A 24,209-nucleotide genomic window follows, 5' to 3' on the forward strand; every position below is an offset into this window, starting at 1 on the left:
ATCAGTTCGAAGAGAAGGTCTCCATTTTTAAAGACACAGAGATTTTTTCATGAAGACGGCTCCACAGCCCCAACTCACACTTTCTTCGTGTCTTCTCTGATCTGTTCACTCGCTTTTGCTTTTTAAATCTGCAGTCCCTTTAGACAGCCCAGCTACTAAAATTCCACATCCAGCGCCTCTCTTTTCGGAGCGATCTCTAACACAAAATACCATTTCTAGCACCAGCAGTCCCCGATTAGCTCTCAACAGAGGTCCCCCCTCGGAATCCAGGCGTTTGGCCTTGCACAAAGGCCTCTGGGCGCCACAACAGGTGGAAGGAAACTTCCGGCCTCACCTTTCCCAACTTTCCCACAGGGCAAAGTCCAGCCCTGCAGGACGCCTTCCCCGGAGATGCGCCTCTAGACAACTACGTAGAGACAGAAGAAACGACTCACATCTAGTCTAGTAACATCATCTACTACGGGGACTCGCAGTTTAGTGCTTACAAATGTGGGAGGGTATTTCCCTTCTGCACCTTCCTCTGACCCAGCCACGTCCCATCCCACTGTGCGCATCTGTGTCACCACCAGGTTGTGTGCCCTGGATGGAGCCTGCCCTTCTGCGGGGGGAGCTTCCCTGGGCAGAAGCTGTGTCTTACTTGTCTTACTGTTCCTAAGACCAGCCACAGTCAGCTCCCAACAGTAATCTGTGAGACTGTATGGAAGATAGTACGTGTGAAACACCAAACATTCTTTGGATGATCAAGCCATTTTGTTTTGAGAACAAGAAGGTTCCTCAAAAATGAGACACTTGGAAAAGTCACCAGGCCCCCTCTGCTGCAGTCACTTACCGATAACTTTACTGCATTTATCCACAAGGTGTCTTTAAAATTTGTACCATACCCCGTCTGCCCCGCCTTAATGGGCTCCTTCGGTGACCCCATATTCACCTTGTAGGCATCCTTTCCGGGTACCGAGGCCGGCAGTCCTATACGGCCACCCCCTGGGCTGTTCTTTCCCCTCTAAGCAGCTGTGCACAGCGCCGAGATCCCTCCAACAAGCCACCGCTGGGAAGCGCTAGGGATGCCTGGGCACTGCGCCCTTCGTCAGCGCCGGTTGCCACGACTCTCCCCTCTAGCTAGTCTTTTTGGAATCATGCACTGGCGACCTTCAGGGACAAGGGGACCCGGAAAGGTCCTGGGTCACCGTTTGGTAAGCCCCAGAGTGAAAGAGCGGGGGATGGGAGGGGAGAATCCCTGGGGTGGAGTGAGGACGCCTCGGGACTCACTCCTGGCCCGGACCCTTCCCACCGAGGACAATCTAAGGAGGGAGGGCTTCACACGCCTCTTCTATCAAACCATCCTAGGGACCAGGGAAATGCAGGGTCGAGGCGGGGGTGGTGGTAGGGGAGAGCGAGGAGAGGGCCCCCGGGCTATTCACGAGGTCCGCCTCCCCTCGCTGGCGATCTCTCTCGGCCTGTCTCTCTCACACACGACCGGCTACTTGAGACACGCGCGCGCGCGCACACACGCACACGATCTGCCACTTCCACTCCAGCTCAGAGCAAACTGCGCCGCGCGACTCTCGCACTGCGAGTCCACCGGCTCCGTCCCCCGCTCGCGCCTCTCGCCTCAGCCCGGCTTTTCCGCCCAACCCCAGTTGCCTCTCCCAACTGACCGTGAAGTCGGAGGCAGTTCCCCAGTCCCAGGCCCCTAGTGAGGCTCCCTCCGCAGCCGCCGTCGCTTCCTCCTGCCGTCCCCGGCCCGGGGCCCGGCCTCGGGCTGCAGCGATGGCTCCCGGGCACGAGGCGCCGCGGCTCCCTGGTCTCGGCCAGACACCCGGCGGCGCCCAGGAGAAGCCCATGGAGCTCCCGGCAGTGGCGGTAGCGCCTACCGGAGCAGCCGCCGCGCAGGCTGATGACACTTGCGCGCAAGGTGGGGGCGCGGTCGGCTCCGGGGCGACGCGGGCTGATGACGCGGGAGGCGGCTGGGCAGCATGGCGTCCGTGTCGCTGAGCGAGGCGGAGAAGGTGTACATCGTGCACGGCGTGCAGGTAGCTCCAGGGGCGGGGGCGGCCGCAGGTCCCCGCGGGCCTGCGGTACGGGCCGCCCTCGGTTCGCCCGGGAGGCGCGGCGGGCCTGGGTTGAACTGGCGATTCCGCGGCCAGCGTTCGCAGCTTTAAGCCGGCAGCCCCGGCGTGTTTAGAACCGGGCGGCGAGCGTCCGTTTAAGGACCGAGTGCGTACTTAGTCGAGCCTTCCGAGTCTACGGGGTTCCAAACCCGGGGAGGAAGGTGTGGGCCGTGTCCCTGAGGCTTTAGCGGGGGAGCCTGCCCCCAGGGCTGTATCTGCAGCCTTCGCCCGTCGCTTGTCTGTGGGCGTGCGCTTCTGGCCCGCTTTTCATCGCCCGGGGGTTGGGAATCACAGGGAAAGAGAAGGCACGGGGGCGAAAGCGCTTTGAGAATATAAATGGCCTTACAAATAAAGGAGGAAGGTGTTTAAAAAGCGGCTCCACAGCCCGTAGCATAGTTTTTACTATTTCCCATTTGCTATCGGAGAACCAAGATCCCTACGGGCAGTTACGGCTTTTCTAAGATCTTCAGCGCTCACGCTTCAATCCCTGGTTGTAACTACGCCAGAAACAGAAGTGGAGGGTGCGGAGCCTGGTAGTGAGCTACCGAGGGAAGCGAAGCGCGACCTCCTGGCCTGTACCCTCCCTCCCAACGTCACCCCACCAAAGCCTACCCGGAATCCCGTATAGACCTAATCACTTTGTGTTTTGCTTTTCGCTTTTGATTCAGTGTGGTTAATTTCAGCTCTTCTGGCGTTCCTTTAATGTCAGCCTTTGATTCCTTTATTATTTCAAAGATGAATACAAAATAATAGTAATGGAATATAAGGTATACGTGGGGGGGACCCAAAAAAAGCCCTGGAATTTATTTATAAAAAATTGTATATTTATCCTTACATCTAAGTCACCTTCAAAGTACTCTCCATTTGGTGCAATTCATCTATCGAGACGTTTTTTCCACTGCTCAAAACAGTTTTTGAACTTGTTGATTTTGATGACTTTTAGTGTTTCTGCAATTTTTTGTTTTACCTCTTCCACATCTGCAAAACGTTTCTGGTTGAGGACTTCTTTCTTTTTTTTTTTTTAATTTTTTTATTGATTATGCTGATACAGTTGTTCTATTCCCCCTTTCATTCCCCTCCACCCTACCCCCCCATCCCCACCATTGCCCCCCCTTTAGTTTATGACCATGTGTCTCAAGTCCTTTAGATTCTATATTTCCCGTGCTATTCTTGCCCCCCCCATCTATTTTCTGTCTGCTGTCTATGCTACTTATTTTCTGTACCTTCTCCCCCCTTCTCCTCCTCCCACTCCCCTGTTGCTAACCCTCCTTGAGATCTTCATTTCTATGTTTCCACTCCTGATCTAGCTGTCCTTTTAGTTTGCTTTCATTTTAAGTGTGGTTGTTAATAACTGTGAGTTTGTTGTCCTTTCACTGTTCATGTTTCTTTAACTTCTTTTTCTTCAATAAGTCCCTTTAACATTTCATATAATAAGGGCTTGGTGATGATGAACTCCTTGAATTTGATCTTATCTGAGAAGCACTTTATCTGTCCTTCCATTCTAAATGAAAGTTTTGCTGGATAGAGCAATCTTGGTTGTAGGTCTTTGGATTTCATGACTTGGAATACCTCTTTCCAGCCCCTTCTTGCCTGTAAGGTCTCTTTTGAGAAATCCATTGACAGTCTGATGGGAACTCCTTTGTAGGTGACTGTCCCCTTAGCTCTTGCTGCTTCTAAGATTCTCTCCTTCATTTTAATCTTGGCGAATGTAATTATGATGTGCCTTGGTGTGTTCCTTCTTGGGTCCAACTTCTTTGGGACTCTCTGAGCTTCCTGGATTTCCTGGAAGTCTATTTCCTTTGCCAGATTGGGGAAATTCTCCTATATTATTTGTTCAAATAAGTTTTCCACTGGTGGCTGTGCCTTTCCCCCTTCTGGTACCCCTATAATTCTGATGTTGGAGCGTTTAAAGATGTCCTGGAGGTTCCTAAGACTCTCCTCATTTCTTTGAATTCTTGCTTCTTGACTCTTTTCTGTTTGGCCATTATTTGCTTTCTTCTGGTCCACTCCATTGATTTGAGTCCCAGTTTCCTTTTCATCGCTATTGGTGTCCTGTGCAATTCCATTCATTTCAGTTAGTTTCGCCTTCATACATTTGTCTAATTTGTGGCTATAATCAACCAGTTCTGTGAGGATCCTGATCACCAGTGTTTTAAACTGTGCGTCTGAGAGTTTTGCTATTTCTTCATCGCTTAGATCTATGGGCTCTGGGGCTTTGAGATCTTGCGACATTTTTGGTCTGTTCTGGCCCTTTAAGTGTGAGAAGCGGTGCCTCGGACTCCCAGGTCACTGGGTTGTGACGCTGTATGTGGGGGCGTGGTCAGAGCGGGGAAATGGCGACCCCCTCTGCTGTTTCTCACTGCTGGGTGAGGATCAGCGCCTTAGGTGGTTCAGCAGGGCCGGGCCACTCAGAGTCGCTGGGTTATGACGCTGTATGTGGAGGTGGGGTCAGAGCAGGGAAATGGCGGCGCTCTCCCTGCCGCTTGCCGTGGGGACCCGCTGGGTCCCGGTCCAATCGCCCACTCCCTCGCCTGTCCACCCGCGCACAAATGCGCGACCACAGTCAACACACAGCCCCGCTCCCCCACTGTCTCCCACGCGGTCACTCGCCTGGTCGCTCACTCGGTCGCTCGCTCGGTCGCTCACTAGGTCCAACCCTGCGCCTGGATTCCGCGCACCTGAGTCCATCTGACCGAGCTTTCCTGTGCTACCCCGCTTCACCAGCCGCTGGTTTCGCTCCTTACCGGTCAGGCTGAAGAATTTGTTGTTAACGGACTTCCGAAAAGTTCAGTTTTCCGTGTTCTGGCTGTGTTTTCAGTTGCTAACATTTAGTTGTCTCTAAACTTGGTTGTGTGAGAAGGCACGGCACATCCACCTATGCCTCCATCCTGGCGGAAGTCCTGAGGACTTTTTTCTTATGGGGAAACAAAAAAGAAGTCCCAGGGAGCCAGATTGGGTGAATAGAGAGGATAGGGCGTGGGAGTAATGCCGTTTTTGGTCAAAAACTGCTAAACACTCAGCGTGATGTGGGCAGATGCGCTCTAAATCACCCATCACGAAATGGGCAAATGCAATCAGTCTTCAAAAAAAAAAATTCACTGAAGCCGAATGCGGCCTCTCACAATAACACCAACTGGTATATTGATAGAGATGGGTTTCTAAAACAGTCACTTAGCAGGGAAAGCCTGTACTATAATGGCTCACTGTCCAGAATATAATTCTGTTTTGGGGGGGTCTCCCCTCATATATCAAGGGGTGCTATAGTTAGTGGAAGCCAGAGAGACTAAGGAATATTGGGGGCTATAATGCTCTGAAGCCTTCCCCAGGGAAGTGGAATTGCTCTTCTAAGTCCCTGTGTCCCTTCTGCATATCTAGTGGACTTAGTATTTCATTCATTCTACCTGGAACTGAGCTAGACTGAGGGATAGCCTGCCCTTGTATAGCACCCACGCTGGAAGGAAAAGGCAGAAATTACAGATCTATTTGTGTGTTTATATATATGACTGTACAGAGTGCTGTGAGGGGGGGAAGGCCTACCTAGTCTGGGAAGTCAGGGGAGACTTCCTTAAGAAATAGTATTTGAACCGAGCCCTCAGCATGACCAAGAATTTAGTAAGCTTGAGCCTGTCAGAAGGAAAGGATGCTAAGGCCACCCCCTGTGGGTAATGGTGGAAGATCAAGTTGCAGAGGGGATCCTAACGGCCTTACGTGCTCAGCTACTGCCTCCTCGTGGATCTTGGAAGGTATTAATCAACTTGTCTGTATGATACCCTGCTGAAGGCCTGGCCAGTGTCCGGCACTCGGGAGATACTCAGTAACATTGATGGAGCAAGGTAGGCCTTAACAGGGAGATGAGCTGGACAGTGTTTTCAGGTTTTAAATTCAACCTCCCACCAGTAGCATGGACATATTAGGGCCACAGTTGCTCAGCTCTGTGCAGTTGACCAAGTAAACCTGTTCATGGGCATTATTAACATTGGCCACAAACTTGCTGTGTTTATGGAGGAGCAAAACAGAATTTACACGATTCGAACAAAGATCGGAATGCATGTGAGGGAACCTGCTGCAGATGTCACGGACTCAGTTCTGAAGTCACCTAAACTCGGATCGAGTTGGTTCCTGGGTGCCAGCAGCGCACCTGAAGCCGTGCCTAGCTGGAATCCTCTTCTTGTCCCTAAAGACCCAATCATTTTGTGTTTATTTTTCATCCTTGGTTCTCTTTGGTTAGTTTCAGCTTCTGGCAGCCCTCACCCTCAGCCTTGATTTCCAGGATGTTTCATCTTGGTTTGGTACTTAGAAGCAGTTGAAAGTAACCTCACGGTGTTGAGGATTCAGTGGCTAGTTATGTTAACCCACGAACTGGCTCAAGCAGAAAAAAAAGTTTGTGCGAAGGATATAAATGTTTCCCCAGGAATCCCAGGGCGCTTAGGTCCCCAGGCGCTCTCTCACCGGCTCATCTCTGCCACCTTTCAGGCCTTCACTGTGCTCTCTTCTCCGTCTCGGCTGTTTCTCAGGCCTTGGGGTAGGGAGGCTGTGGTTACCTCTCAGCTCCTGGAGTTCCTGTTCCCTTGTGTAAGAAACCAGCCCTTGTAGTTCTCTTCTAGACTCATCACTGGACAGAATCACTAGGCTCAGATATGGCCACGGGAGAAAAGCCAGACTTGAAAGAGAGCCATTTGTGGGCAGGAGGATGAGTTGTTTTAGGTTCTGGCAGAAAATGGAACCTGACTGAGATAATTCAGGAGACTTTTATGATGGGATTCTTTTTAACAGTGTGAGCGGGTTTTGAGCAACCAACAAAGATGTCGAAGAGCCAGACAAGTGACCACAGGATGTAGCGACCGCCTCTAGGCCAACAGGGCACAAGGAGCAAATGGTGTCACCGGGAGCCAGTGATTGCCGGAGCCATGGAACAGGAGCTGCCTACAGAGGTGTTGTAGTCTGGGGCAGATGTAGGCACCATCAGAAATGTGGCCCCAGGTCAGGGGTGTGTGTGCGTCAAGGGGGCCACTCTGTTCTTCTGGTACCTTCCATTGGCCAAATTCAACCAGAACCAGCAAAGGGAGTCCAGGTGATGCAGGTTGGAGGGAGTCAACCTGGGGCACAGACGGGGTCAGAGAAGGACGGAGGATGGATGTGAGGAGGTGAGACGGGGCTAGTGGGAAGTTTGACGAATCAGTATTTTAATACGCGGTGTAATTGGTTCCTGTTAAGTCCCCTCTCGGCCTTTGGAGGCTGGGATGTCCTGCTTTTGTTAGGTGCATATTCTGTCCCAGGTGCAAACCAGGTCTCAGCAGTTGGTTGGCTCCACCCAGAAGCACGGTCCTGTCAAGGCCATTTCATTGCGTTTTTCTCGGCAGGTGAAGGGAAGCGTGATGCAGCCGTCCCTCTCCGTTTCTCTGCTGTGCATCCTGCATCACCTGGAAGCCCTGCTGGGGCAGCGGCGCAGAGGAGGGAGAACAGGGCCGGAGCCTGGTCTTCAGCCGTGAGCCCGAGCAGCCAGGACTCAGCTGCTCAGTTCGGCTATTCGGGGCGCTGGATTTTGAGCCCCATGCTATTTCCGTTTTGGGACCCATGGCCCAGAGAGGCTGCACCCAGGTGCTTTGCAGAGTGAATGGAGTCATCCTTTCAAAGGCAGGCAGGGCTCCTACACAGGCTGGGAGAGTGAAAGGGGCAGCGTCTGGTTGTGCTCACTGAGTCGGGGGGCTGGGCCCGTGAGGCTGGACCAGTCAAACTCCCTCTTCTAAGCTGGGCTGTCTTCTAGTCGGGGCGAGGCCCTCGTCTCTGCTGTGACCTCTCTCCGGGGTTGTTTTGGAGGATGCAGTGAGCTCATTTAACCAGTGCCCAGGAGCAGGTGAAGGGAACCGCTGATGGGACTCCTGGGTGCCCCACCGTGCTGAGAGGTCCCCTGAAGTGATTTGTGGTTTTCAGGTTTTCCTGGAGCTCTGTAGGTCAGGGTTGTTCCGCTTTCAGGCTGGCCCAGAGTCACAAAGCTGGCAGGTGACAGCAGAGATTTAAATACAGATTGGAGGCGCTTCCACCACACCGCACCCAACGGGCAGGGGTGCTGTGATCACAGAAGTAACTGCCTACCAGTCACCCGGTGCCATCCCGGCAGGCAGAAGCCCTTTACCTGGAAAGGTGTCCCTGCCCCCACTGAGGGCAGGGCTCTGCTCCCAGGCCCATCACTTGTGGTATCTCTGTCGGTTTTTAAAGGAAGCTTTCAGTTCGGGGCGGCCTCCAGTTTTAGGCGTTCACACCTGGGTGCCCGAGTACTGCAGGTGGATAAAAAACGTGGCGGGTGTCAGGCTGTGAGCTGAACGAGACAACAGTTGTAGGAGATTTCCTGATTTTTATGAGGAAAACTGGATTTTTTAAAACAGCGCCCTGCTGCAGTGATTCTTGGGATACTTTGTTTTATTTAGTTTCATTTTTGGTTTGTTTTGCTCCTATTCTTTTTTATGCTTTTTTTTCCTATTAAAAATGTATGGTTGTTGTATCCTTTGAAAGGAAAATTTGTAGCTTTTTAAAAAAATCTCTGCGTGTCCCTTGAGCCTTTCCCAGGGGCAGGGAGTGATTTAAAGGCTGCAAAGGCAGGGTCTGGTGAGGCCCCGTTTTTGTCACCTCTCCCGCCCCATCCGGGAACAAGTAAGTGGGTCCTCCCCACAGGCCCTGTGACGCGATCTTTCCGGGGTGAGTGGTGTTTAAAGTAGTGGTTGGAAGCCCTGTGCCCTTGTGGTCTCCTTGCTTTCAGGGCCGCCCGTTCACCCTTTGAGGGAGGCCTGAGCCGACCTCTGGCCCCCTGGCCCCCTGGCACAGTGAAGGGCCCCTGGAGGTGCAGGGGGCCGTGTGGGATTGTGGCAAAGAGCTCCGCCTGGGAAATCAAGTGCTGCCTGCTGGCCGCCTGTTTTTCTATTGGTACGATGGATTAAACGCGCTAACTGGGTAGTGTGTTTAGTGCATTATCTAATATATAGTAAATGCACATTAAATAGTAGTTACTGTTAACATTCGCAAATGATTGTGCCTGTTTTGATTTATAGATCTGTAGAATTAGAGAAACACCTTTGAGGCCATTTCACTCCATCTCCGTGTTTTTACAAGTGAGGGGGAAGGGACCTGTCCTACCTGGGTCAGGCAGCCAGGCAATGGCAGGACCAGGCCCAGAGCCCGTGGCTGGTGCTCCTAGCAACTGCTCACACTCATGCCGTGCCTGCAGCCTGGGAAGGGCTCCTTGTGAATGATGCTCCTGGGCCAGGTTCCCACCCCCCTAGCACACAGGGAGTCAGAGAAGGACCTAGAAAGCCTTCCTGTTCTGGGCAGGGGTTGTGAAGAGACTTCTACATAGTTTTTCTTCCCAGAGGCTCATTCTCCCCGACTTGAAATTGTGTTGCTTTTCAAGTCCACTCTCCACAGACTGGAGACGGGCAGGCTGGACGAGGGTGGGCATGCAGAGGGGCTTCCGTTTTCCCCCTTTAACAGGAGCCGAGAGAGTAAAAGAACTGAAACACACATGGCACTTGGTGGTAGCTGGTGCTGTGGGGGCGGGGCAGCAGCGTTTTGCTTCTTTGTATTCTAACTTCTCAGAATAGAAATGTCACTCCCAGTCAGTCGGCCGGTGGTTTAAAGGTAAGTTTCCGACAGCTAACGTACTTCAGGACAGCATTTTCACCGTTTGAGGAGCATCGACCCCTTTGAAGATCTGGTGATTCTAATGGCTCTTTTACTGGGGAAAAAAAACCAAAAACAAAAAATTATCGCAAAGAATGAGACAGATCTCTGTGAGCCGATGTGGAGGGGTTCCTTATATGCAGGGTGTTAGAAACGCAGTGTAAGAGTGTCTGTAATAGACCACCCTCGTGTAAGAAGGGGACATCTAAAATACTCCTGTGTCTGCTCATTTGTGCAAAGGAAATACAACGGGAACTAAAGAGATTGGCTCCCTGCTGGGTGATGGTGGGAAAGGGGGGGGGGGCTGAAAATGGGGACGAGGGGAGAGTGGTACTGGTTTCTCTGAGCTCCCCTTTTCTGGTGGCCCTGGCGCCCAGGGCCCGGTGACGGGCCACGTGGCCAAAAGGTGAATGGACAGTTAAAGGTCACCAGGGTGCGGGGCCCAGACTGGGATGCAGGCTGGTACAAACGAGGCACAGCCATGTGGAGGACGGGGACGGCAGCTGGAAAACGGTATTGTGGGCGGGTACCACGTAGCTAAAGGCAGAGGGAACGCGGCACTGTGCCCGTCAGAGAGTCTGCTTCTCACCGGGCGGGGGTCAGCCCTTCCCAGAGTACTGTTTTTTTTTTTTTACTAAGATTGAACAAAGACCTAAAACACTGTAGATAAGCAAGACCAGGGTGCTCCCCGTGGGTGAGGGAAGTCACAGATAAGACAAGGAGGAAGGTGAGAAGCAACTATCAGTGTGAACACGTGGCTTTTTAACACACATGTGGGAGAATACGGAAGTAAACGCAGGTGTGTGCGTGGGTTGGCGTGCACGCGGTTCCCTGCTCGCTCTGCTGAGAAGCTCCGGGAGCTGTGACTCCCCTGCAGCAGTGAACCTACTTCCCACCCTGCCCTGGTTTTTGGTTTTTCTCCAATAAAGGGAAGCAGGGCTCCTGGGGGGGGAAGGGTGGTCCCAGTGCAGGGGCAGGGAGAACAAGAGGCTGGGACGTCTGGTGTTGTTGGAAAAACCAAGACGTGCTAAAAGAGATCGGAGGCGTGTTGACAGACCACGGGAAAGCTCCCCGCGGCCAACACCAAATCTGGGGCAACAAGACAGATACTGGCATTAGCGGATTATAGCCGCAGCGAGAAGCAGACACTGAGTCACACTGACATCAGGAAGCAACGGAAGGCGTTAAGTGGGGCTGCGGGACAGCAGTGCCTGGAGCGCTTGGAAGCCCATCTTTGGCACAGGGGTTGGCAGACATGGGTGACTCACCAAGGACAAGGTGCACTGCCCGTTTCTCTGGGGGAATCAGAAGGGGTGACTTGGCTCGGCAGTCTGTTGTTGGTTTGAGATCACAGCCTCAGGACTGCGGTTGTTGCCGTAGGAGGACCTCCGCGTGGATGGCCGGGGGTGCGAGGACTACCGAGGGCTCGAGGTGGAGACGGACGTCGTGTCCAACACCAGCGGCTCTGCCAGGGTCAGGCTGGTGAGTGCTGGGGCCGAGTCAGTCCTGCCCGGGCAGGGGCTGGGCAGGGGGCCAAGCGGGCCCTGGGAGCCAGCTGCAGGCCCCTCTGGGTCTTTGCGGCACAAGCTGTTCTGGGGGAAATCCAAGGCCCAAGCTGGACTCTGGGAAGGGAGTCTGTCTAGGCCTGAAAGACCCCTTGTCTTCTCCAAGGGCCACTTTCCAAGTCCCAGCGCTGCTCTTAAGAGAGTGGCCCAGGGTCTGTGTCTGGGAGAGGAGGGAGGTGGTCGGGGGCCTGGCTGCCTGCCGGAGCGAGGACCCTTCTCGTTTGTCTGCAGGGCCACACGGACATCTTGGTGGGGGTGAAGGCAGAGATGGGGACGCCGAAGCTGGAGAGGCCGAACGAAGGTTACCTGGAGTTCTTTGTTGACTGGTCAGTACTGTGCAGAGGTGTTTAAAGAGAAACGAAGTAAAAGGTGAAGGTTCAGAGAACGGGCCCCTGGTCTCCTGCTGAGCCCTCTTTTATTTGGTGTTCAGTCCTCATTCGCCCAGCCAGCGGGTATTTTCCGAGGCCCTCCCCCGTGCCAGCCACAGGCCTGCGTGCGCGTGTGCATGCGTGGAAGGAGGCGCGCCGGGCAGAGCCCCGCCCTGGTCCCAGTCAGCGGGCCCTCGCCGGCCCGTGTTCCGCGCCCGGACAAGGAGGGTGTCTGCCAGCGCCCCACACGTGGTTGTTAGGAGAGCCCAACGAGGCAACAGGTGCTTTGAGAAATGCCAAACACAGGCGATAGGGGCCATTTGGTCTAAAACGCCCTGTTTCCCCTTCTGCTCCAGCTTTGCAGAGAACTCAGGACTTGTTGGCAGAGCAGGGGCTGGGGCCAGCCAGGCGGCTGACAGGCCGAGGGAGTGGCCGCTGGGCAGGCAGTGTGGGTGTTAGGAAGAGCGGAGTCTGTGGGCAGTGCAGCCGGCCGGCCTCGGTACTGGCTTCCTTCTCTGACCAGTCACTCCATCTCTCTGTGCCCGAGTTTCTTTATCTAAACAGTGGGGGTAATAATACTGTTGTGATGATAAGGAAACCACACAGTGAAGACAGAGCCCCTGGAATGACCGGCTCCCATGGGCTTTCAGTCCGTGTTCTTTTGCTCCCTCTTGTCACCTCCCTTTTCCTCGGGTTGGGCTTTTTGGAGGGTTGCTGACCCAGCCGCATCTTATGGGTGCAAGTTCATCAGAACTTGGGGTGGCAGGGGGCCTTCTTCAGGTGGGTAAGGGTCTCTGTTGGCTGCTGTTGGGCGCAGGTATATTATTGATACTGTATTGAAGGGGTCTCCAAGACCACCGGCACATTTGGAGATTTGCTGGAAGTACTCACAGGACTAGCATAGAATCGTACTCATAACTCAAGATTCATCACAGCAACAAAAACGCAGCGACACCTGTGTGCAGGTGACTCTGAAAGCAAACTCATCAGAGACTCAGCACACGAGACCTACTGCTGGGTGCTGGAACTGTAAGCACCCTCTGCTGAGCACATGCCCCCGTACCAGGCTCCCAGAAGGAAAGCAGGTGTTCAGCATAAACCATATTTTCACAGAAACAGTGGCCACAGTGGTCACAGTTCCCTGTTGACTGGGGCTGAGGGTCACCCTCCTGCGGCGGGCAGCCTCGGGCCCGCTGGGCCAGCCTGTTTGCGCAGATGCTAACCCACATCCATTTAGTAACTTATAGTCTCTTAAGGCTCCTTTCCAAGCCGAGGTTCATCTCACAAGCTGTTTGTGAGGAGGATGAGTTCAGAGAGGGGGAGTGACCTTCCTAGGGTCACACAGCCCGGTCTTGCAGACTCTGGGTCTTTGCCCCTTCTACCTTGTGCAGCCTTGGGAAGCCAGCTCTGGAGGGACATTGTGCTTAGAGGCCCCAGAACGTGTCTGCATCCATCCTTCCTTCTGGCCCCTCCCTGCCTCCTGCCCTGGCCCAGAGCAGTTTCTGCTCCTGGTTCTATACAGCTGTGAGTTGTGCAGTGGAATCAGCCCATTCTTAGCTACCACGAGTGATAGTGACCTTGTCCAGGCGTCCAGCTCACTTCTTCCTTTGCTCCTGGAGAGAGAGAACTGCCTCCCTGGCTTTGACCTGCCCCGTCAGTGCAGTGAGCAGTCGCAGGGGAGCGGACCCCACGTGTGAGGCCTGCAACTTGCTCTGCGTTCGTGCTCTTCGTCATTGTCTGTCTGTTCGTCCTAGACCAGAGTCAGCCACCCAGGCACACCAAGGAGGTGTTTGGTGCGGGAAGACCCATCTCACCGTGGTGTGTGTCTGAACAGGACCTAAAGTTTGCCTGCTGCTCTTGTCCCTTTCTTGGCCCAGCCTCTAGGTAGAGAGGAGCCTGTGAGCGGCCTCTTCTAAGACCTGGCTTCTGGGACTCAGCCGCTCTGTCCTGGCTGAGAGTGGCTGCCTGCCTGTCTCTGTCCCCTTTGTAAATCCCAGGAGAACCGAGGCGGGCCTAGGTGCTCCAGCCCCGAGGGAGTGCTGAGTCTCTCGGGACCGTTGCCGGATGGTGGCACTCAGTACACCTGTAAGCGGCCCAGTTGGTGCAGTTGGCCCGGCTGGTGGGATCACCATGAGAGACCCATGAAACCCCATTTTCCTACAGAGAAGGGGGAGATCATCAAGCGCCGCTGGCTGCCTCCTTTCTCAGAGCCGCGTTGGAGTCTGCAAGGAGCACCTGTAAACTGCAGGAACAGAGGAGGCCCTTTACTGTGATCCAGGGACTGGGAATGTCTCCTGGGCACCTGTGGGTGTGCCCGGCAATAAAGGCGCTGCCCTGCTTTGCCCCAGGCCCCGGGGAAGGGTCTCAGGCCAAAACAATTCTCACCCAGTGGGAGGGAAGCTTTCGAGTGGGAAAGGGGGGCGGGTCCCCTCGTGCCAGTCTGAGCCCAGCTTCACTTAACTACTTTATCAGCTTCTTCCAGGTTTTAATTATTTCAGTTCCCAGAGGTAGAGCGTTCTCAGAAAACGAACTGCTTTTCTGCTAACTCATTCTACTCGTTTATCTGCCTGGAACAATGCACAGAGTCTGAGGTAGACACTGCCCCCCCCCCCAGCTGCACTGACCCTGACTGCCCTGCACCCCCCCCCACATACACCAGTGGAGTAGCAAAGACTCGGGGGTCCTGAGCTCTGCTAGTTCTTCCCCTAAACTGGGAGCAAACTCGGACCTTCCGACTTCTGTCTCATGTCTTCATTAGTTTTACCTGAGAATGGACCATTTTAAGTAAGAACTTTGAAATGCTAGGAATAGGTGTTTTCCATCTTAAGCCCAGGGTAAGAACAGGATGAGCTGGCGTGTCACCCTGGGTCACCCTGGGTGACGGTCCATCGAGGCGCTTCTCAGCTGTCTGATCACATGTTGGTGGGTTCAGGGGCTATGCTTTAGCTTCCTGGAGAGGATCAGGTTGTAACTGGGGGAGCCGAGGGGCCCGCGGTCCACTCACAGATGTCCCGGTGCGCCTGGCACTTGTCCTTCCCTTTGGGACTTCTTTTCAGTGTGTTCCCTTGTGCTTTATGTTAATACTGAACCCTAAGCTCTGAGCCCGAATTGGTGGGTAGAGCCATTCGATCCGTTCTGTACCTGCTTAGTGCTGCTTGAAGCGGGCACTGTTCTAGGCTGAAGGGCCAGGCTGGGGGCCAAGTGGAGCAGAACCTGCAGAAGCCATTCAAGGCTGCTGCACTCTGAAAGTCTCCAGAGTTGAAAACTCCTCCAGCAGCTTCAAACAAAAGCTTCAAACAAAACTCACAATGTGCTAGTATTCCCAACCCATTCATGGGGCCACTTCGGTCAGCTCCGAAGGGGCCTGTCTGGCTGCTGGAGGGCTCCCAAGGCAGCCTGGGCCCAGGTACCTGCGGAGGCACTTTCTCCCCGTGGGCCTGGCCTGACCTGGCTGTAGGAGTCCACCGCGGACTTGCAGGCTAGATTGATGAGGGAAACCACGATGGGCCTGGTGTCTGAAGTCCCACTGCAGGTAGACTTGGTCTCCACCTACCCCAGTTAAACCAGGGTCGGGGGAGGCGTGCCAGGCAGGGGGTGTGGAGTGGAGGTGATGAGTCAGGAGAGGTGGGGGCTGGGAGGGGCCTCGCTCCCAGGATGTTTACTAGTTGATCCAGCTCAGGAAGCAATTTCCCAACAGCCCTGGGAGGGTGGACCTTTATGAGGGTCTGAATTGGTCTGGGCAGCTGTAGGAACATCAAACGCCTGGTTTTGTGCTAAGAAAACCGAAGTGTGTCCTCTCCCTTCCATCTCCCGCGGTGACGCCCATGAGCAGGAGCTCGGACGACCAGCCTGTGTTTCTGTCCCCTTTTTAACTTTGCACCTAATAGAGAAACCTTTTATTTGGGACTCCCTTGGCCTCCATTCCTTGACCCCAACATTCGTGGTCTACCAATGATTCCCAAGATCCAAGCACCCACTCATTATTTTGAGGCATAAGACAGGCCCAAGGGAAGCTACCCTGACTGACGTTAGGCTACAAGCCGAACCTGCACAATGGCAGAGTCCGGTGAAGCCTGGTGGACCAGAGCCAGGCTGGCTGGGTTAGCGTCTCAGCTCCCCAGTCGCCAGGCGTGTGACCTTGGGCAAATCACAGAACCTTCCTGTGACTCAGTGTCACTGTCTCTAAAATGGGGTCGACAGCAGCACCTCCCCCCAGGGCTGTGGGGAGAATTAAATGAGTTAGTCCATCTACAGTGCTCAGAGTGGTGTCCAGCACATGGCAAACAGGCCCAGAAAGTTGTTTCGTTCTCCTTCCTCGTGAAGTGAGGGTTGGACCACCCGAGGCCTCCCAGGGTCATCCGGAGGCTGCAGCCCACCCGTAAGACTTCTGTTTCTCTGATGGGGCTTTTGTTAAAGATGAATTAAAATGCCTTCAGACCGGGCCTGGAAGTTTGCCCATCTCTGTCTCTCCCTGCCACTTACTGTGGCCCTTCGTGGAGATACAGGAAGTCACCCAACTGGCCCCAGCAGGCATTTGCCACGTATTCCCCTGGAGACAGCCTCTGGGGTCTGCACTTCTGACCACCTCTCCCAGGAAGGCGCCTCGTGCTGCACGAGCGCCTCTAGTGGTGGGGAGGGGCCCTCACCGTTCTGTTGCAGCCCTTCTCATCCTTCTGCAGAACACGGGGCTCGGGCTTTTCTCACTGCACCTGAGGCCCTGTGCCCCGTCCCCACTGAACAGGTCCCTCCTTCCCAGCCTCCTCCCAGAGCCACTCCAAGGCCAGGGCCGCCGTCTGGACGCAGGAGCATCCTGCGGTCCCATCCGCCTCCAAACCTTCTCTGCCTGTCTACCAGCCATGCTGAAAGAATGCTGTGTACGGAAAGGAAAAAAAAAACTTTAAAATGGGAAAAATTTTTACTTTAAGTTAGCCCAGTGTCCAAAAAAACCCACACGAACCAGTTGCGGGTGGTTGCGTAGGTAGACTAATTCAGCCGTTGGACCTGGGGCACCCTGTTCACCATCCTCAGGGCCAGGAGGCGCTGCCGTGGCACCTGCTGAGGAACGAGTCACCCCAGGAGGATGTGACCCACTGTCATCGGGGACAGGCGGGCACTCGAAGCACGAGCATCTCGGACTGGGTTTGTCTGCGTAGGGCCCTGCATAGACGTGCTCTAGACACTTAACAGGTGGAACTGACTATCGCGTGTTAGCGTCTGAATTAGGAACAGGTTGTGTTTTGCTGGCTGGGCAACAGAAACTTGGTCCCTGGTGACTTGATGATTTCACGTCAATGAGCTTTTTTTCTTTAAAAAATATTTTATTTTTTAGAGAGAGGGGAAGGGAAGGAGAAAGAGAAACATCAGTGTGTGGTTGCCTCTCATGTGTCCCCTACTGGGGACCTGGCCTGCAATGCAGGCTTGTGCCCTGACTGGGAATTGAACCGGCAACCTTTTGGTTCGAAGGCCAGCACTCAATCCACTGAGCCACACCAGCCAGGGCAGAGCTTTTTATCATGGCTCAGTGTCTGAGGCCAGCAGAGGCTGGGAGAGACCAGTGGGGTTGCTATGGCAGCAAGGAAGCTTCTGCTGGGGATTTTAAATTGGGGCTCCGCTGGCTCAGAGTGGTGAGGAAAGACTAGATGATTAGAGAAGCAAAGTTATCATACAGCCGTGCACCCCGGTGGTTTCAGGGCTCATTCACGCACCCGTATTAGGACGGACTGGACAAAAGGGACATTGCAGCCTGTTGGGCGAGAGGCCTTTCAGCATCACACGGGTAGGCTGGGCGCAGCCTTGAGCTTTCACGTAGGACCCCCGCCCCCTCACCCTGCCCGCCCGTGTCCTGACCAACTTCTGCTCATCTTCAGGTTTAAGGTCTGTACTGATGGAGGTCCTCCCGGACCGCCCACTCCTGCTGTTTGCTAGTGGCCCCTCCCCCACTTCACTGGACTGATGACGTAGGGTCTGCATCCTCTCCACACAGTGTCCGCGTCTGTGGCACCCGCCCCAGGGCGGGGGCCCCGCCACGTGGAGCAGTGGGTGCTCGGGCGGGCTGGGGACTGAGAGCTGCGGTGTGTGGTTTTCTGGAGACCATGCTGAAACCCCCAGCTTCCTGCCTTTCTGGGCCTGACTCACTGTGTGCAGTGACCACTGGGATGTTTACTTACCTCTCAGAGCCATTAAGGGTTTGGTTTAGTTAAGCCAAAACTCTCCACGGCTTCCCGTCAAACACTCGAGTAGTACTCAGAGTGGCGAATGTTGACATATCTTCATTCTTTGCTGAGGTAATTGGGCATGAAGTTCAAGAGGCCCAAATGGAAAAGGTCTTCTCTTTGAAAAATAGCAAATGGAGTAAGAGAGATAACCTGTGGTTTAATCAGCCGCAGTCTGTTTTATGTTCCTGCTTTTCAGCACAGTGATAAGCTGGAGTTCAGGATGCGGCCCTGGCACACTGCTGAGTGCGCCTTCTAAAACCCCCTGGGAAGACGGTTACACTCACATTGTGGCTTTTGCTTGGAGAGTATCGTCGAGTCGTCCCAGGCTGTGAAAACTGGGGGTGGTGTGTGCAGTGGGACCCCTCTGTAAGCCAGGCTGTTTGATTCTCTGGGCGTTCTGGCTTCCTGGGCCTGCCAGAGGGGAGTATTTATTATACTTTGAGGATAAGAGAGTGGATTACTACTGGCCACGGTTCACTCTGCCATTGTTCTCTCGTTCCTCTTTGGCTACAGGTGACTTCTCTTGGGAGTCAGGGGACTCCCATCACACACTGACAAATCCAGGGCCCAGCCCTGGTCTGCCTTGTCGTGTGCGTCTGTCTGGAGGCTGGGAAAGTGGCGGGTGTCATCCTTTCCCCATTTCAGTGCCCCTCCTTATAGCACCGGCTCTTGCAGCCCCCACAGGGCAACTGGGTAAAGCCTACACCTTTGCTGTCTGTGTTTGGAGGACTCACCGGTTTTTCTGTTGCCCTTCTGTGTATATAGTTCGGCCAATGCTACCCCTGAATTTGAAGGTCGAGGAGGCGATGACCTTGGCACAGAGATCGCCAACACCCTCTGCCGGATATTCCACAACAAGAGCAGCATCGACCTGGAGGCCCTCTGCATCAGCCCGAGGGAGCACTGCTGGGTCCTGTACGTGGACGTGCTGGTAGGTGCTGCTGCCCGGGGACCAGAGGCCTGCTTCCCTTCCCGACGTGTTTTCCCTCTTCTGGGACACGCTGTCTACTCCCGGGGTGAGATTGGGTGGGAAAAGACTAGTCTCCTCTAACGTTTTTTAAATTAAATGTAACACATATTTAGTAGCCTACACATAGTGCCATCCTACAATAAAGTTACAAGCAGTCCTATCACAGCACCTAAAGTTACCCACCGAGACTGTTGGGAGGAAAACCGAGAAGCAATGGTGCCAGACAGAGGCGAGGGCAGAATTTGGACAAGTTGGCACATTCCGGGTGGATGAGGGCAGAGTAAAGTGACCCCGGGAGGCCAGGTGACCAGCCCGGGAGGTCTCAGCTTGAGGGTGGTGGTACTATTAGTCCTCAGAGCCAGGCCTTGGGCCAGAAAGTGCCAGTGCCTGCTCATGACCTTGCTAAGTCACCTTCCCATGAAAACACCCTGCGACCCACCTCCTCTGAGCCCCTGGGTTCCCGGGTGTGGACCTCGAGGCCCCGCCTCCCCTCCCTCCATAGTCTGCTCCTGCAGGGAGCAGCAGTGGGGTGGACAGGGGCGGTTTGCAGTCTGGCTGATGGTCAGGACCCCCCAGAGGCCGGAGTACAGCACAGGTCCGGGGCCTCGTCCTGGATTTTCAGTGGGCTCCCTGGTGATTCCGACACCCAGCCAGACTCAGGAGCCAGGAGGTGCATGTGGATGAGGACACACAGTAGGGAACCACACTCCTTCCTCAGTGTGAGCCTGGCAGGGCTGCAGTGTCGGGGCCACCATTTCTCACTCGTTTGGCAGCTGGACGCGTGTTAGCAAAGACGATAGTAACGCATGCAGTGCCACTGGGGCAAAAAAAAAAAAAGGTGATCAGTTTCTCCTTCAGTGCCGGTCCCCCCGGCTGGAGGAGACCCACCCGTTAGAGGCCTGAGTGTCGGTACCACGGCCACGCGTGGCCCGAGGAGCGCCGCCACAACAAGGCACAGCCCACAGTGAGGGCGGCCGCGAACACTCGCCTTTGCCTTCTCCACGCGTGGTCAGCATTTCTCGGGAACCGGTGGCCTTCGATTGGGAGGCCACTTAAGTAAGACGTGACGCTTTTCCTTCCTGCTCACTCCCTGTCTGCCTCAGCTGCTGGAATGTGGCGGGAATCTGTTCGACGCCGTCTCCATTGCCACGAAGGCCGCTCTCTTCAGTACGAGGTGAGTCGTCCTGGAAGCAGCCCCGGGGCCGCGGCCCGCCTCGTGGTGGAACGCGGGGAGGTCTCTGCCCAGGCTCTGGGCGAGGGTAGCGAGCAGTTCAGCATTGAAAGGGGTGGTATTTAATGGGAAGCTCCAGAAAACAGATTTCAGCAAGTAAAACTAAATCTGCATAGATTTCTGTATTTTTTCTTATATTGTTATTTTCATAAGTGAACGTGTACCATGTAGACAGATAGTAGGAAACTGCAAAAAGCAAAAAGAGTAGAAACCAAGTTCAGGTCAACCGTCCGAACGCTGCTCCCGGACAGAGCCCCCGGGGCGGGGGTGTCGCCAGTCACCACCACTGGGGCCTGACGCGCAGGTGCCCGCCTGGTCCTGCACTGGACACCTGAGTGTCCAAGAGCAGGAAATGCTTCTGCCTCTGCGGTTCAGCTTCCCTGACAGGTTGCACGGCCAGGGGCGAGGCACTGACCTCTCTGGGAGCTGGCGTTGCCTCAGTTTCCCCCACTCTGTGCACCGGGTTCTCTGAGGAAAGTCTGCAGCATTTGAAAATAAACGTGTGGCCCAGCCCTGGCTGGTGTAGCTCAGTGGATTGGACGCGGGTCTGCAAACCAAAGGGTCACCAGTTCGATTCCCAGTCAGGGCACCTGCCTGGGTTGCAGGTCCCTGGTAGGGGACACATGAGAGGCAACCACACAGTGATGTTTCTCTCCCACTCTTTCTCCTTCCCTTCCCCTCTCTCTAAAAATAAATAAATTAATTAAATTAAAAAATAGTAGAAAATAAACACATGGCCCAGTTGGTTAGAGTGTCACCCTGACCGGTCAGGGTTGCGGGTACAGCGTCAGGACACATGCAGGTAGCGACCAACGATGCGTAAATAAGGGGAACAACGAATCGATGTCTCTCTCGCCCTCCCCCTTCAAAATCAGTAGAAACTGCAAAAAGGAAAGAAAGGAGACGGGGGGGTGTTCCTTCCACAAGAGAGCTTAGGTTCGGTCGTGGGGAGCCGAGGTCCTGGGACACGAGGGGGAGAGGCTCCCAGGGGGGCAGCCTGCGGAAGGGAGGGGTCGTCCGCGGCGCACTGGCTGCAGCCTCGCCGTGGAGAGGGACGGGCCGGCCCGACGTTGCGACACGGGGGTTAAAACCGACCCGGCAGCACGTTTAGAGATTGGTTAATACCGAAAACCAGCCACTAAGTGCGGTCCTCCCACCCTGTTTCATGTTTGCTTTGTCATACGTTACTTTTGCTGATTCTTGTATTTAATGTCTGGAAATATAGACACGTATATCCCGAAATGTCACTGACGAGCTTCCAGTGCTCACACTATGGATGATTTTGCATTTATCTGTATTTTGGAGTTTTCTTCTTGTGAATTTAGACTGGCTGCATAATTTAAAACAAACGAAAACAAAGCTCAGTAAATTCGGGTCAGAAGTTGTGGGATGGAAGATTTGCCAAGAATGACAGCTGCAGAGTCCTCACCCGGAGCAGGGCCCTGGACTCTTGGCCGAGACAGTCGAGGGTCTGGCACTGGCGGCCACCGTGGGGCTCTAGTGCCAGGTGCCGCAGCCGTTGCCTGGGCCTGGCTCCCTTGGAGAAGAGGGGAAGTTGCCATCTGTTGCGTCTCAAGCCTCAGAAATCACACCCCGTCTGCCAGCTGGTTTCCGTGGGCACTGGGGCAGACAGAGTAGAACCAGCTGAGGCTTTTGGGCCCGGGGCGTGGGGGGTCGGGCAGATGGTCCAGCAGGATGATGGATGCCAGCTGCTCGGGTTCAGGAGCACATCTGCCACGGGCCTAGCCCTGCGGGCAGCAAGGAATGGGGACGCTGCAGGGCACTGGGCCCCCCAGCTTGCGGAGAGACCTTTTGTACGGTCGGGGTCCTTTAGAAGGGTAGCAGCCAGGCCCCAGGTGGTATTCTCCAGCCCTTCTACCGATCCACGCTGCGGCCGAAGGGTTGGGAAGGTGCGTGTGTTCATGTACATCTGCACGCTGGTGCTTATTTTGTAACACACAAAATCCAGACCGCTCACCTGATCTGTTCAGACAGGATCTTGCTTAGTACTCGCACCCTGGGGGCCCTGGCAGGGCTCCTTGGTCCCTGTGAACAGTCTCTGGCTTCAGTTCTTCCCTGGTTGTTGGCTTGTGTAGGGATAGGACAGGGCTGGATCATACAAGGGCAGGGGGCCAGAATTTATTTATTAAAAACTGAATTCTTACATGTTCAAACTTCAGTCACCTTCAAAGAACTCTCTGTCTGATGAAGCACACCTATCGAGATGTTTTTCCACTGCTCAGAACAGTCTTTGAATTAGTCGATGTTGATGCCTTTTAGTGCTTCTGCTGTTTTTGTCTCACCTCTTCCACATCGGCAAAACATTTCCCTGAGGACTTTTTTCATCCGGGGAACAAAAAAACATCACTCAGAGAGATTGGGTGAGCAGGGAGGGTGGGACACGGGGGTCATGCCATTTTTGGTCAAAAACTTCTGAACGCTCAGTGCAGAGTAGGCAGGTGCACTTGTAAATCACCCATCATGAAATGGGCAAACTCATTGCAAGAGTCTTAAAAAAAATTTCAGTGAAGCCAAATGCAGCCTCTCACAACAGCGCCAGCTGGTTCACTGATGCAGATGGGTTCCTGGGACACTCACCTAATGGGGGAAGCCTGTGCTACAAGGGGCCCACCCTCCAGAAGATCATTCCGTGTTTTGGGGGTCCCCCACCCCGGGTAGAGGCTTTTGTTAGAGGAACAGGGAGATCCTCTGACACCGCTTCCGTTGCAGACGCCCGTTCCGCTCCTGGCTCCTCCACCCTGGACTGGCACACTCTGACTGCGTGGGTTAAGTGTACCAGTTCAGGAAACAGCGTTGCCCGTGCCCCCGGCAGTGACCACACTCTGGAGGGCAGCCGCTGTCCTAGAGCAGTACGTTGGTTTTGTACGTGACACGAGTGTTTTCTCTCGTGTGTCAGCCTCATCCGCTGGGTGGGAGGTTCTGAGGCACCTGTGTTGCACCCCGAGCCATCGGTAGCTGTTCACCGTGTGCCGTTCTGTGTGTGAACGTGCCGCGGTTTGCCCGGTCTGCCGTGGTCGGGTGGACGGCGGACGGGTGTCCGGGCCGTTGCGGGCAGCGCTGGACACGAGCCTTTTGTGCGTGTCTTCTGTGTGTGTGTTTGTGCGTTTCTTGGACAAGGTGACGGTTCTGGGTCGGAGGGCGTGGCCGTGTTCACTTTCAGTAGATTTTGCGAGGCCGTTTTCTGAAGAGCTTTTGTGAAACCACCCCCACCAGCAGTGTGTAAGCGTGTGCGGGGTGCTCTGGTCTTCTTAATGTCAGCCACTGGGGTGCGGGTGCCCTGGGATCACACTGCAGTTGGGAGTCGCATTTCCCTAGTGAGTATTTACGTTGAGCATCTCTGTGTGTCTATTGGCTACTGAGTAGCCTCTTATCTGAAGGCTCCGATCAAGTCCTTTGCCCATTTTCCCCTCGAGTCGTCTGCCTTTCATGTGTAGTCGAAATTCTTTATGTAAAATGTCAGCTTATACACACATGTAACTATTTGTTTCACTCTGATTTATCTTTTAGTATCTAAATGATGCCTTTTGACGAACAGAGTTCATAATGTTAATCCGTACCATAACATGTGTAATACGCACTATACAGGTATTACGGGTGCGCATTTCAGTGACAGTGTAGTTGAATCTGCCATTTTTCCCTTCGTGGTAAGCACTTTGTGTCCTGTTTATGAAACCTTTGTCCACTCCAAGGTCATGAGGACGGTCTTAGTCCTTTTTCTGAAAGCTTTACTGCTTCATCTTTCGCCTTCACGTCCGCAGTGTGTTTGGTGAGAGGCAGGGATCGAGACTCATTTGGGTATTGGATTGACCAAAATTATTTTTATTTACTTATTTGTTTATCTATTATTGTTAGTATTTTTTATCCTTATCCAAGGACATTTTTTCATTGCTTTTAGAGAGAGAGGAAGAGGAAGAGAGAAATATTTGTGTGAAAAAGAAACATCAATTTGTTGCCTTCCATACACACCCAGACTGGGGATTGGTGCCCGGACCAGGGTTCATAGGCGTCGGGACTGGGGGCCTCCCACACCAGACCAGGGATTGAACCCACAACCTAGGCA

General features: G+C 54.1%; 2 protein-coding genes across 4 annotated transcripts in view; one reads left to right on the top strand and one right to left on the bottom strand.

Annotated features, from left to right (window-relative positions):
- The window catches only part of ZDHHC3 (zinc finger DHHC-type palmitoyltransferase 3), a 40,363-nt gene extending 38,477 nt beyond the window's left edge, over positions 1 to 1,886 (bottom strand). For both annotated transcript variants that reach the window (XM_037148275.2, XM_037148276.2), the window contains exon 1: positions 1,656 to 1,886. The gene's annotated coding sequence lies outside the window, so the exon portion shown is untranslated. The remainder of the gene's footprint in view (positions 1 to 1,655) is intronic.
- Positions 1,887 to 1,952: 66 nt separating this feature from the next.
- Positions 1,953 to 24,209, top strand: part of EXOSC7 (exosome component 7) — a 28,042-nt gene continuing 5,785 nt past the window's right edge. For both annotated transcript variants that reach the window (XR_008392365.1, XM_037148298.2), the window contains exons 1-5: positions 1,953 to 2,030; positions 11,160 to 11,261; positions 11,576 to 11,670; positions 18,693 to 18,858; positions 20,001 to 20,071. Coding sequence is in view for 1 of the 2 variants with exons in the window: in XM_037148298.2 (XP_037004193.2) it covers positions 1,974 to 2,030; positions 11,160 to 11,261; positions 11,576 to 11,670; positions 18,693 to 18,858; positions 20,001 to 20,071 (491 nt within the window). In the remaining variant the exon portion in view is untranslated. The remainder of the gene's footprint in view (positions 2,031 to 11,159; positions 11,262 to 11,575; positions 11,671 to 18,692; positions 18,859 to 20,000; positions 20,072 to 24,209) is intronic.

The sequence above is a fragment of the Artibeus jamaicensis genome, unplaced genomic scaffold, assembly GCF_021234435.1.
Source record: "Artibeus jamaicensis isolate MK-2021 breed Jamaican fruit bat unplaced genomic scaffold, CSHL_Jam_final contig_519, whole genome shotgun sequence".
Lineage (NCBI taxonomy): Eukaryota > Metazoa > Chordata > Mammalia > Chiroptera > Phyllostomidae > Artibeus > Artibeus jamaicensis.